At 35.8% G+C, this 12,503-nt stretch overlaps 2 protein-coding genes across 3 annotated transcripts; both read left to right on the top strand.

Moving 5' to 3' along the window:
• The first annotated feature begins 397 nt into the window (after window positions 1–397).
• On the top strand, window positions 398–6,599 carry LOC146164753 (type-1 angiotensin II receptor-associated protein-like). Of its 2 annotated transcripts, XM_083382135.1 has the most exons (7): window positions 398–521; window positions 1,601–1,635; window positions 2,356–2,464; window positions 3,021–3,117; window positions 3,514–3,609; window positions 4,055–4,108; window positions 5,335–6,599. In XM_083382135.1, exons 1-7 carry the CDS (start codon window positions 501–503, stop codon window positions 5,475–5,477), a joined length of 555 nt encoding a protein of 184 aa, XP_083238261.1. In that variant the 5' UTR covers window positions 398–500; the 3' UTR covers window positions 5,478–6,599. The 2 variants fall into 2 exon arrangements, with proteins under 2 accessions (XP_083238261.1, XP_083238262.1); XM_083382136.1 differs by lacking the exon at window positions 4,055–4,108.
• Window positions 6,600–9,430: 2,831 nt separating this feature from the next.
• On the top strand, window positions 9,431–12,020 carry LOC146164752 (alpha-galactosidase MYORG-like). The gene is made up of 4 exons (XM_083380815.1): window positions 9,431–9,569; window positions 10,211–10,399; window positions 11,138–11,280; window positions 11,834–12,020. Exons 1-4 carry the CDS (start codon window positions 9,435–9,437, stop codon window positions 12,018–12,020), a joined length of 654 nt encoding a protein of 217 aa, XP_083236941.1. The 5' UTR covers window positions 9,431–9,434.
• The last annotated feature ends 483 nt before the right edge of the window (window positions 12,021–12,503 follow it).

Here is a 12,503-nt window from a genome sequence, read left to right as displayed (position 1 = left end):
ATCCGACCGTGCCAACTAAAGCATATTCTCCATATTGGGTTTTATGATAATAAATTAAACGACAGTTTGTTTGCATAAATTCTGATAAAAATGTTAAGAAGATTTACTGTAAGGTAAGTTTTTTTATTTAAATATTTATGAAGTCAACTCAAATAGGATCAGCCAGGTGAAAACGTTTAAGAACCACTGGTTTAAAACAGTGCATTTAAGAAAAAAATGCCAGATAATATTTTCAACTCCTTTTAATCTCACCAGTTATCCTCATAACTTAATTATCTGTTAAGAACAAAAAAATAAAACCTAAAAGACGCCGACATATTTTAGTGCGTGACTTTGTTGACAACCCGTGATCAAGTCACGTGCGTTTTTAATTCACGTGATTTACAGCCCTTCGAAATTCCAAGGCTGACTGATGTCACTGGCATTAGTGGAGATATGACACATTGAAAAGGAAGTCGGTTGCGGATTCTTAGTTAAAAAGCAATCGTTCACACTTCGTCATGCCGTCGATTTCCTTAAAGGTATGTAATGCTTAGGCGCTGGTCTAGAATTCTACTATGGCGTTGAAACAATTAATAAAGCACCTCATAATATTAAGGTTGGAGTTAGTGTGTCGGTTAGTGTTTGGGTGAGGGTGGGTTAGGGCGCTGGTCTAGAATCCTACCACCGTTCTAAAATCAACGCACAAAATTTGAGTTAGGTTGCGGGTTAGCGTTTGGGTGTGGGTGGGTCAAGTATTATTATATTCTTTATTTAATAATAATACTTGACCCACCTTTACCCAAACGCTAACCCGCACCCTAACCCAAAAGGTGTTTCGTTGTGGTAGGATTCTAGACCAGCGCCTGGGTTAGTATTATTATATTTATTACTTAATAATATTGCCGGCGCTGATCTAGAATCCTACCACAACGCACATTATTTAGGTTAGGCTGCTGGTTAGCGTTTTGGGTTAGGGTGGGTCAAGTTTTATTATTAAATAATAAATGTAATAATACTTCACCCGCCCACACCTAAACGCTAACTTCCACCCTATCCCAATATTGTGCGTTGATTTAATAATTTTGGTACAATTCCTAGCCTACGCTAACCCAAATAATGATTGTTGTGGTAGGTTTCTAGACCAGCGCCAATGCTTTAAACTAGAAAGATTAATGTCTATCTGCAGAAACTAATTAAGTTAAAAACTAGGGGGGTGCGGTGGGGTACATATGTCCCCGGGCGCTAAGGTACCGGGGCGCCAAAATGAGGCTTACAAATGCTAAAATGAGGGTGCTTCTTCTTTAAATACAATGTTGTATTAAAATTTGAATCGTTTTTTTCGTATAAGGTAAGGTACATTATGTTACTGTAATAGAAAATATGATTAAACATGGAGGAGGGGGCGCCAATTCTATAGTTTGCCCCCGGGCGCAAAATACCCTGGCTACGCCTTTGGCACCTAATAACTGTTTGGAAAACTACTTGGTATATTTTATTTTTGCTACACGATGCCTTAATGTGAAAATATCTGTGGATTAATGTAACATAATGTGGATCATGAAATGTTTTTCCTGTGGCAGTACACGTTTTATAAGACATTACCATATTTTATTTCCAGGCTATTGTACTTGTTCACTGGATGCTCTTTGTCTGGTAAGCTTTCTGTACAATAAAATTTTGTGTTTCAATAAAAAAAAAAAGGGGGGGGGGGGGGTTGGGCAACCTCTGGCCGAATCGGGCTCACCAGCAGTGAAAAACCCACTAGCTCCTTCTCAAAATAGACACAAAGTCCTACCACATATGTGTACCTATTATAACGTTCGCCCAAATCTTATTTTACTTTGAAGTTGGTTTTAGTTTTGAGGGGTCTTCTCAGACCAAACAGACATACACACAAAAACTGTCTAAGTGGAAATTATTCGTAACATAAAACTCTCTAAAAATATATTACATATTATTTTTTTGTATAATTTTGAGTGTCGGAAAGATATTTTTTGTATGTGTGCACAATGCGACATGTCTTCTGTAAATTAAAAGGTTTGTCAATTTAATTTGAACAAAAGCATATTTTTGTGCTTTGCATGGTGCAACTTTTTTTTTCAATTAGACTCATTTTCAATTGCATAAAACATGTACAACCCTGATTAAGAGTGCTTAAAAGCCACACGTTTTTTAACAAAAGTTGTTAATGGAAATTTTTCACGGCTTCCTAGAACTTGGTGAGTTTGGTTTGGCCTTCAATAAAAATGTTGCCGACCCCTGATCTAGCCTTTCTAAAGTGGTTGTTTGATCAACGATAATAGCTTACATATCATAGTATACCGTAAGTTTGTATTTCTTAACATTTGCAACACCTTTACAACCCCAATTTAGGACGCAGTTGGCATGGGTTGGTGGCGCGTACTTGTGGTGTAATCTCACCCTGTTGGCAATTGGAATTTGGGCAATTGCAGATAAGCAGTCTGTGGATGCAATCTTTTTGGTGAGTAAATTATAATCAGACCATTGCAAAAATATTTCTAACAGTAGTCCTAATTGTAACTGCACGGTCTTTATAACTTGATTCAGAAGTACACAAAATTAACTTATTTTAACAAGATATATTTTGTGTATTAAATTGTGCAACACTGATCATAAATTTTATATAAATAGCTTTGTTTTACTTCACATTAATGTTCATAGTAAAACTGTGATATCATAGCTTGTGACCTAATACTTCTTTATCATTTTTGAGCTGTGGTCTAGAATCCTACCACTTTTTATAGGTACAGTAACAAAGCCAGTCGCCCAAATTAAAATTGTAAACTGGTAGAATAAATTTAAAAATACTTGACCCACCCAAACTATAACACTAACCCGCATCCTTACCCAAATAATGTGCGTATGCGAGGTAGGTTACCTTTTATCTTTGCACAACCACTGCAAACTTATATCCTTTATTGTAAACATTGTTCATATTTTACAAATTCATTTGCAAAATGAAAGTACATTAAAAAAAAACTTCTGTGTTTTAAAATATTCCCTATCCTATTTCACAGCTGCTGACCATGCAAGTTATCTCGTGCATAGTGGACATTGTCTGCTTATCTCTGTACTTTTCACATGAAGGATCCTCGGCCACACATTTCAGTGAGGGTAAGTTGAATTTAAATGTATTTCTGCTATATTCCTATTAACTTATTTGTCTGATCTCCTGAATGACTTCGCCCTATACCATTTAACCTGCATGCCTTTTTTGTCATTCACATTTAAGCTTAATTTTGATCTAAATTTATCAACAAGCCAATGAGTTTGCTCCTCCTATTAGCAGTCAAGAGAGTTTGACCCTGATCACTTAATTTCTCGCACTACTAGACACATAGAGATATTTTATTCACAGGATTAGCCAAAAAGGTTTCAATGCTTCAAACACACAATCAATTTAAATTGTTATTTGATCATTAAATGAAATATTTTTGTATTTACTTATTATAGTAGTACCTTTTTTGTAACGTTCATTACATAACTTCTAGTACTATATCTTTTGTTTAGGTATGGCGATTTTAAACCTCATCATCAAGCCATTTTCTGGAATCCTGCTGTTTCAGATGTATAGAGACAGGGGAGGAGAATACAACATTAATTTTGGTACATTTTCTGACATGAAAATACATATATTTTTGGTGCAAAAAAAGGCTTTTGCTGTAGAAAGAAAACTGTTTATTTCTCATTAAAAAATACTCTTAAAACATAAACATGGTTACCTTATAAAATACCCCTCTGTATCTTCTATAAACAATGAAAACTTTGTGAAATTTACACCAAACAAAATGCTTGCTGTTTGAAATGGTGTGTGTTATTTATACCATATCACCCTTACATAAGTTTGCAAACATCTTCTTGAGAAATGAGAAAAACTATTAGAATGGCAACTTTTGTCAAAATAAACAGTATGGTTTTACCTCATGGTCATTTTTTTTTATTTTCAACTTCCTAATAGCAAATGTCACTTTAAAAATCTATTTTGGTAAATGTTACAAAGCCACGATATGTCAATTTCAAAATTCAATTTTAAATGTTGCACATATTTTAGTTGCAGATGGCCATAACACACCTTTTATGAGCAGCAGCATGGTTGCTTCTACTGGTACGTAGCAAAGCAAAACTAATGCTTTTAACTGCATAATCAAACCCAGGCTGTTTAATGTACCCGCAAATCCACAATCAATCTTGTATGATTTCTCACAATTTCTGTTAATCATACATTTCTAATCTTATATTTCTTGTTTATCATGAGGTCAAAAATGGTTTAGGAACCGTAAAGTATTTGTCACAAAGCGTTTCACCTACAGTATTATCTTAAATATTTATTTACGCTAAAAAACTTTAGACAATAATACTCGTAATAATACTCATGCCATGATATATTTTTAGTGTTTATTATACACCCAATCGGTAATCCATAGTGTAGCATGAACTTTCTTCAGAAAGCATGCTTTCATCTGTAACATATTTTAATATATTTCAATTTGAACTGTGCTTAAGCCCCAACCGTAAGCCAAGTGTAACACTCAGTTACAAACTACGTTTTTTGTCAAAACGCATATTATAATATAAACAAGCAATTTGAGTTCATACACAACGGGTAGTTTACCATAGGGTAAAATTATAAATGGTTAGATCTAAATGCATCATTCAAAAATTGAAGTTGTATTTATTAAAAGTGAATAATTTGCCTTTAGAATCGAGTTTTTCTTTTAATTGGTATATTATTTTGTAAAATCTCAAGGGCGTTTTGGTGAGTGCTATATATAGGGTTGTCACAAAGTATTTCAACCTTTAAAAGTCTTTAAAATTCATTTGAAACGTCTATGAATAGTGGGTAAATTGATTTTATGTCCAGTTTAAATTATGTGTTTAAAAAGTGCTGTTAAAAATCATTCTTTTTTACGACTTTTTTAAATTGTGTTGACCGTAGTAATTATACTATTTTGTTAATTATTATATTTATAAAAACTCAGGCTTTTCAATTTTAGATCTGTGAAATATTTTTTGGAGTTTTTCCACAAAATTGTGAGGCCACCCTGTATATTGCCTTTTGATTCGGGTGAATTCAATTCGGTGATTTCATGCAACTGAAACTAATCGCTTTTAATTAAACACAGACCTAAGTGAATAATACCCATTCTTTCAAAGTTCGCCCCGATCTTTCCAATGTGGTAAATTTCCGAAATCCTTGCTCGACGTTGGGCAATTGTTAATCGGTTGTTAAATCAAAGTGGTTATCGAAACGCTTGAAATTTTGAGGATAATTGCATTTGGGTATACAACCAACAGTATAAACAGAGCCGTTTTTTGCTCGTCGTTGAACAGGCCAAAGCACACCTCCTTCATACGAGAACCTGGCCGGCAGCGACCATCACCCAGGAAACAGCGACGGGTCGACCGCTTTTTTCAATCCTCCAGTGGTCTCGGGCGCAAACACAGCTCCTACTGGTGGGACTTCGAAAGCGTAAAAATGTCACGAAGATATTGTGAATAGCCGCCGCTCCGCAGTGGACGTTACCGCATTGACTTGGACGCCGCTGTATGAGAAATGATATTTCTAGCATTAACTTCTATCCGAAACGTTGAAGAATTCTTTAAAAAATGTCCTTGTTTTTTATAGCCACAGCTTTCTGTAGTTTATCGCGTTGCCTTTGTCGCTCCCACATAATTACTTTTCGCATGTTCCTGTCTAGTTGAATTGCATACGCGGTATTTTCACTGTTTGTTTTTCGCTAAGCGGTAGTCATTTCCGTCAGCGCGCGCGAGTTAACCTGTGCCATAGGAAGTCATTGTTCTGCGATGTTCCATTTTTCCCAGGATTTAAAGCGGCCCTACAGTAGAAATAATCTCATTTTGAAATTAAAAATCATTTTTGTCATACTATTGTGTACGCTGTGTGAAAAATTGTGTTGTAGGTTTATTGCAGAGTGTATATTGTCGTGTTGCATCTTTTGATACTTTATTTGTTTTCCATCGGTAGTCCTGATCAGTGTAACATAACCTCTTTCTCTGTCAGTACACCTTAAAGTCAAACACTTCATTTCTGCGCATTCAGTGTCCATCACATTAAATAAACCACTATTTTTTTATTAGCTGTCGCAATAGGCCAAGGCGCTACGCGACACTTTGGAATAAATTTATTTTTAAAACGCCTTACTATAATTTAATTTTGTTTATAACACTTAATAAAATAAAATTAAAATGCTTTAGCTGATCGCAATAGGAAATAGTAATTCTTGACATCCATGTGTGCTCCTTATATGGACCACTACTAGTTCCATTTTTTTTTTCGTATAAAATATATTTAGTGTTTTATTGTACAGCTCCCCAATATACTATGCAGTAAATCATTTATCAGTAAAGTTTAGGCCAAGGACATTATCGCCTTGAAAAAAAAAACGCTTTTTTCTGCACCTGTCCCTTGGTGTAGTTTAAATCAATTAAATGCAAGCAAACTTACTGTTTTGTTTATTTTTACATAAATAAATTATATACTCGTAGTTGCCACTGAACCGATTATGCAGCAAACTTCATATTAAATGTTGCATCTTGCTTTGGAGACAAGCGTTAATAAAAGTATATCATATTGATTGTTAATTTTTTTTTCAGAACACCCTTGCACTATATTGCAAACAAAGCTCATTTTTCTTTCACAAAACCATCGTGTAGGTCGCTTGGTTTTACTGTTATCTTATTTTAAGCTCCGCAAGTATTTGAAGTTATGGCAATATGGCATTTCAAAAACCTAATAGTTTTTACAAAAATGTTGATTCAAATTGTTTGTGAAATAATAAAAATAAACTATCGTATTTTCAGAGGGTGCCCTTGTTTAAATCTGAAACCCCACTACTTTATCCAAGCTAAAAATACTTTATCCAAGTAGAAAACTTCGCATTTGGCGAAAAAGGTTAACTTATTGTAGGACAATAGTATAAATAAATTAACTTATTATCTGGACCAGGGTGGTCCAACTTCTTTTCATCGTGGGCCAAAAACAAGGTTTATTTTATCTTGCGGGCCAATGTTTTTAAATTTCCATTCTTAGGCTTAATTAATGTTGGAAAATTATACATATGTCAATGGCAGTGCTTCTTAAACTTTTTTCGTTTCGTTCACCCCTACCATCTATCTCCAGATATCATTCACCCTTGTCTCATGATATCTCGTCTATATATAACATATACAAACTATCTCGTCTATATATAACAGCTCAAAATGACTTAGATTGTTTCGATTTTTGTAAAGATCAGCTCAAGCTAACTTTTACCATTGCAAATCTACAATTTCTTGAGTTAAACAAAATATAAAGCAACAAAAGCACAAAACAAAGTCACCAAATTGTTGTACTTATACTAGGGCTACCATAGTTTTAGCACCCAAAAAGAGGACATTTTTTTGCCTGCAAGTAAAACGAAAATGATATGAAAACATGGAATGGCACTCAAAGAGACTTTGTGCTCAACAAAGTGATAACAGAAGATTCACAATTTTTTTTGGCAGTTTTAATGTTAAAGTTGGCAAAAACAGAGTTTGTTCAGCGCTGTAGGAGTGGTGTACAACCAAAACGAAAACGATACCATTAGAATCATAGCAAAAAAAATAAATATTAACTTAGAGCTCGCCTCCCCCCCTACGAATTGCTTGGATCCCCCCTAGAAACCCTTTTTAAACTAGCAATTCAGCATCTTTCATGGCTCAAGTATTTTTTGGAAATAAATCAAACCTCTCGCCTAAAAGTCTTGTTAAAAGTATAAGCAACTAACTCGAAATGCGAAAAAAGAGGACATTTAGACATTTTTTAGCGTCCTCGGAGGACCATTCAGTTTTCTTTAGAAAAGGGGACAAATCCTCCTAAAAGAGGACATATGGTAGGCATAACTTATACACTCAGTGCAAACCAACTTAACTATTACAATAAGCTAAAAAAACACCAAAAAAACAACAGTTACACCAAAAAACAACAGCAGTAGTCGATTTACTTCAGAAAGTTGTTTACTAGTGACTACTGGATGCTCCTGAACTTTCGTTCACCCTTATTCACCCCTTTTGGTTGGTTCACCCCTGCAAAAGTTTTATTCACCCTGGGGTGAACCATTCACCACTTTAAGAAACACTGGTCTAAGGCATATATACTAATTTTATGGAATGTATACCCTTGTCCAGTTACGGTAGTTATGAAATAATTTCAACACCAAAAAATTAAAAAAAAAGTGAAGTGATATTGCCAGATTGAACCAAAGCTGACTATCAATTCGCGATCCAAAAAAGCTGAACTCGCATTGCTTCCACAAAAGTCTTAAAGTTCGACTTCATTCACCCTGAAGAAGGCGACTTAAACAGCTTGGAGAAGAAATAATATAATAATTGCCAAACAATTTTAAAATCGAAAAAAAACAACAGAGAATTAAAATTAAAAAAACAAATTAGTAGGTCTACAATGCAAAAACGTGATGCAATTACATTGTGTTTCGAGAAATGCTGGTTACTTAAAATATGTATAATAAGTGCAACTGGACAGTACTTTTTAGGAAGTCTTATTAAAAATGTGTACCTTCAAAAATTAACCTGCTACTTCTCCGAATGCGCATCGGCTTACAGGGCAAATATTTGAACTGTCATGCCGGCTGTCGCCCAATGCTTGTAGTGATCCATGACGAATAGGCCTACAGCAGCCAAGCTTGTCTAAAGCAATTTACTTTAGAACCAGTTTAGAGGGCGCCTCGACAGTTTACTGAACTGTATCTTAAACAACATTTCTTGATCTTAAATTACACACAGTTGATTAAGAAATATGTATGAAGAACATAATAGGACAGGAAAGAAAACCGAGCCAAGCTATGTTCCAAGTTTACGTATAAAATTCAGTTTATTACAGCCCTCGTCGTAACCAGCAATTTTTCTGTTATATATTGTCAGTCATGGTTGGTGCATTGCAGACAAGTGTGTTATAAAAACTTAACTTTAGCGTCTAACATAGCAACAAATGCTTGTAAGAACGAAACTTATGTCTGACAAAACAAGTAACATGGAAGGTTAGTGCTTCTTAGTTGAATATATTTTCCATTGCAGCGAAACGTTATGGCTTGTCGGTTTCCGCTGTACTGTGTTATGCTGCAGTTCGTGACTAACTTGCCCTATGCAAAATGCACCGGGGTAGAAATGAAAACTTTGTGTTGTCGTGTTATTTTTATGTTAAGTTCAGCAAATGCTTTTCTGTGTCCTGGTATATAGTTTGTCAAGCAACACACTATTAACTGTGCCACAAGCGAAAAACGCAGTAGCCTACTGTAGATAAGAACAGCTACCACCGCAAACGATATGTTGTAACTTTTTGAACCTTTGTGTACGGCAGAGTCAAAATAACAAATCTAGCGTAGCTTACACTGCTTTTTTATTGCAGACCGGTTAGGCTTAGGTAAATCGCAATGAAAAGACCATTAGGCTTGAAGTCAGCAGAGACATGCTCGTTTCTGTTGATATTGATGGTCCGTCACGTTTTTTTGCAGCCGGATTCCCCTCAGACACATTACGGGATCGAGTTTCACAACGACGATATGACGGTAAGAAGGCTGCCTTTCAACTCAAATAAATGTTTAAAATACCCATTCATCTAGGTTGCGAATTAAACTTTCGTTTATTTGCGTTACCGAAATGGTAAAATTATATATCCTAGAGACCTAGACAAAGCCATGATGTCATACGGCACGTGCCGTCGTGCACTCATCGCTTTGTGTTATATACAACTTGTACTAACTTCTTCTCAAAAATAATGTTTGCTGCGAAATCTAATTGTCATTAGACCAGGGATTCACAATCTAGATGTCATCTTGAGTTTACTTTCTTTGTTTAACTTTTAGATTTATTAATATTTTATCATCCTAACTACCAGTTACTGTATAAACGTTTTTTTAATTAAAAGGACGTTACTTTTTTTCAAAAGGTCGGCAAAAGGGGGGGGGGGGGGAGACATTGATTTATCAAAACTTTCAAAGGGGGCCACCGTGTAAAAAAGGTTGGGAAACCCTGCGTTGGTTAGACCCTTATTTTAGGCTTCGTATATGGAGAACTGATGAACTATAGCGCTTTTTAACCTAATACTTTGCAGTATTACTTAAGGTTTTTATCCAGGACACTCGCACATAAAAAGAGCTGTTTTTTCGCACCTTAACATTAAAAATGTCAACCATAGTTTTGTTTCTAGATTATTTACGTCAGAACCGACATACCGGAGAGCAGATATTTTATTTCGAGGCTGTCGCGTTCACCTGATGGAAGAGACACAATGTTTCCCAGTGACGTCACACTTATCGAATGCGAAGGTGACGAGGCGCTGTGCGCAGTCATGCGTTATGATGGGCAAAGCATGGATTTTGCAATTTATGAACCAGAGGTATAATTTTTCTTACAATTTCAACCCTCGATTGATATGCTTAAACCAGGGTTGTCCAACACGCGGCCAAATGTGTCACACAAGCCCCCTCCCTCTCTAAAAAAGAGAAATCGCGATAACTTAGATGCAGTAATGCGCATTTCCAGTACACATCTTACAATCATTCTTCAGAGTTTGGCTAAAAACAAACGTTTGCAAAGAAGCAGTTTGGTCAATTATGAATGGTTTACCTGAATAAAAAAAATTTTTTCATGTGTAAATAAACGTTTTTATTTTAAGTGAAAAGGCGCTTTTATTTAAAAAGAATTAGTTTCCAAACTTTGGCACGGGAAGAAGTTATAACATAAAAATTGGCACGCCAGCATGTTTGAGTTGTACACCCCTGTCTGAGCCCCTGGCTTAAACTATAACTTGTGCATAAATATTGCAAACAGTAACCCAATTGTTGAAAAGTATTGCACGAATAACCTCTTTTTCCTTGTCTAAATGTGTTATGTGTTCACTGTGGCCTTTGTGTGAACTGTAAACAATCAGCCTCCCAGTTGTTTTATTACTGTCCTGTGTTGCCAAGTGTTTCAAAACGACCGCATTTCAAATTCTTACAACATGGTTTTAAAAAATGCAGAAATTCGCAGAACGCTTTAGGCTTAAATTGGTCACCCGAATAGACCGAAAAAGCTGTGAAGGAACATTAGATTATTCTGGAGACCTGTGGAAAAACGGCTTACATAAATACAGACGGACAGCGACGAAGTTACCTGCTACGAAACAACGTGGTTGAGCAACAACGATAATCTCACGCCAGTCGACTGTTTTCCGATGACAGAGAGTTACTGGTTTGGAGGGGCCGAAATGTCTAACCAAACATGGCCTATTAACAGGTAAAAGCAATACCGTTCATACCAGCATTCACCCATATTTTTGGTTTTGGCAATGTTTGGTCAACGCGCTGTAAGCTACTGAAACTCCACCGGCTTGACCTGGTAAAATACTGATAAAAGGTAATAATAAAAGCGGGCCGGATTTCGAAAATAGGCGTCTTTACTTGAGGTAACTTAGTGACACCACCGACTGTATGTTTAATTGTACTGTTTTCACGATAGAACGTTTGATAAAAAAAACTTAACCTTTATTGTCTTATCAATTTTATCATATATTGTTATAAATGAAAGTACCGGTTTATTTGGACCATAACTGGCTTTTAGTAAAAATCGAAATATTCTACCTTCTTTCGATATGACGTCAAGAGCCCCTTAAACTTGTAACAAATAGTGCCATACACTTTAAATCATAGAATTGTGGTACCAAGGAGATAGGCCCTAATAGGCTAATAGTGGTCGTGTGTTTGATATAATTAATAGTTGACTGTGTGTAATTGTTGTACGCAAAACGATGAAAACACTTTGCCACGTGTTTAATACGTTTTACCCACAGTTGGACTCAGCCGATGGCCCCTTACCTCTCACATGACAACTATGACCTGCCCCAGTCTTTCGGGCCGGTGATCGAACGCTATTGGCTCTCGTCCAACGGTTTCGCGATATTCGTCGACCCAGAAGCGCCTCTACACGTCAGCATTGAGCAAGGCCACATCTGCCTTAAAGGTGACGGTTTTATATGAATTGTTTTGATATGCTACTTCTTTTATAGAGTTTTAGGCTTTTAAAAAAATGTTTTGTTAATATCTATTTGTTTAAGCTGTTTAATCTAACAGCTCGATTTTGTTTTAATTTGTAAAAAAAAATGTTCTCTGTGTATTACGTTACATAATTTATATCGTCTTCGAGTGTGAAGTAAAACTTCTCTGGTCAGAAGCGATTTAAATCTCCGGTTTTAAGCAAATCACTAAAAGCAGGTGGAAAGTGAATATCTGTATCCGGGTACATAACTCAATTTTACTGCCACTTTACATTACCACAAACACAGGATCGCAATAGCGTTTACGTTTGTACGGAAGCGGCCAACACGAAAAGAAACTTTCTGTTCCCGGTCGAACTCGTGCGAAAATGCTCAACTGAAATTAGGTCTCTTCTCTTTCACTTAAGTTTGCCAAAATGTTTAATATACAAGGAGGCGTGACGCTTTGGGCACACGATTAATATTG

The sequence above is a fragment of the Ascidiella aspersa genome, chromosome 2 (assembly GCF_963924565.1).
Source record: "Ascidiella aspersa chromosome 2, kaAscAspe10.2, whole genome shotgun sequence".
In the NCBI taxonomy this organism is placed as follows: domain Eukaryota; kingdom Metazoa; phylum Chordata; class Ascidiacea; order Phlebobranchia; family Ascidiidae; genus Ascidiella; species Ascidiella aspersa.
The sequence above is the reverse complement of the archived record's forward strand: the minus strand, read 5'-3'. Positions and strand labels throughout refer to the sequence as shown.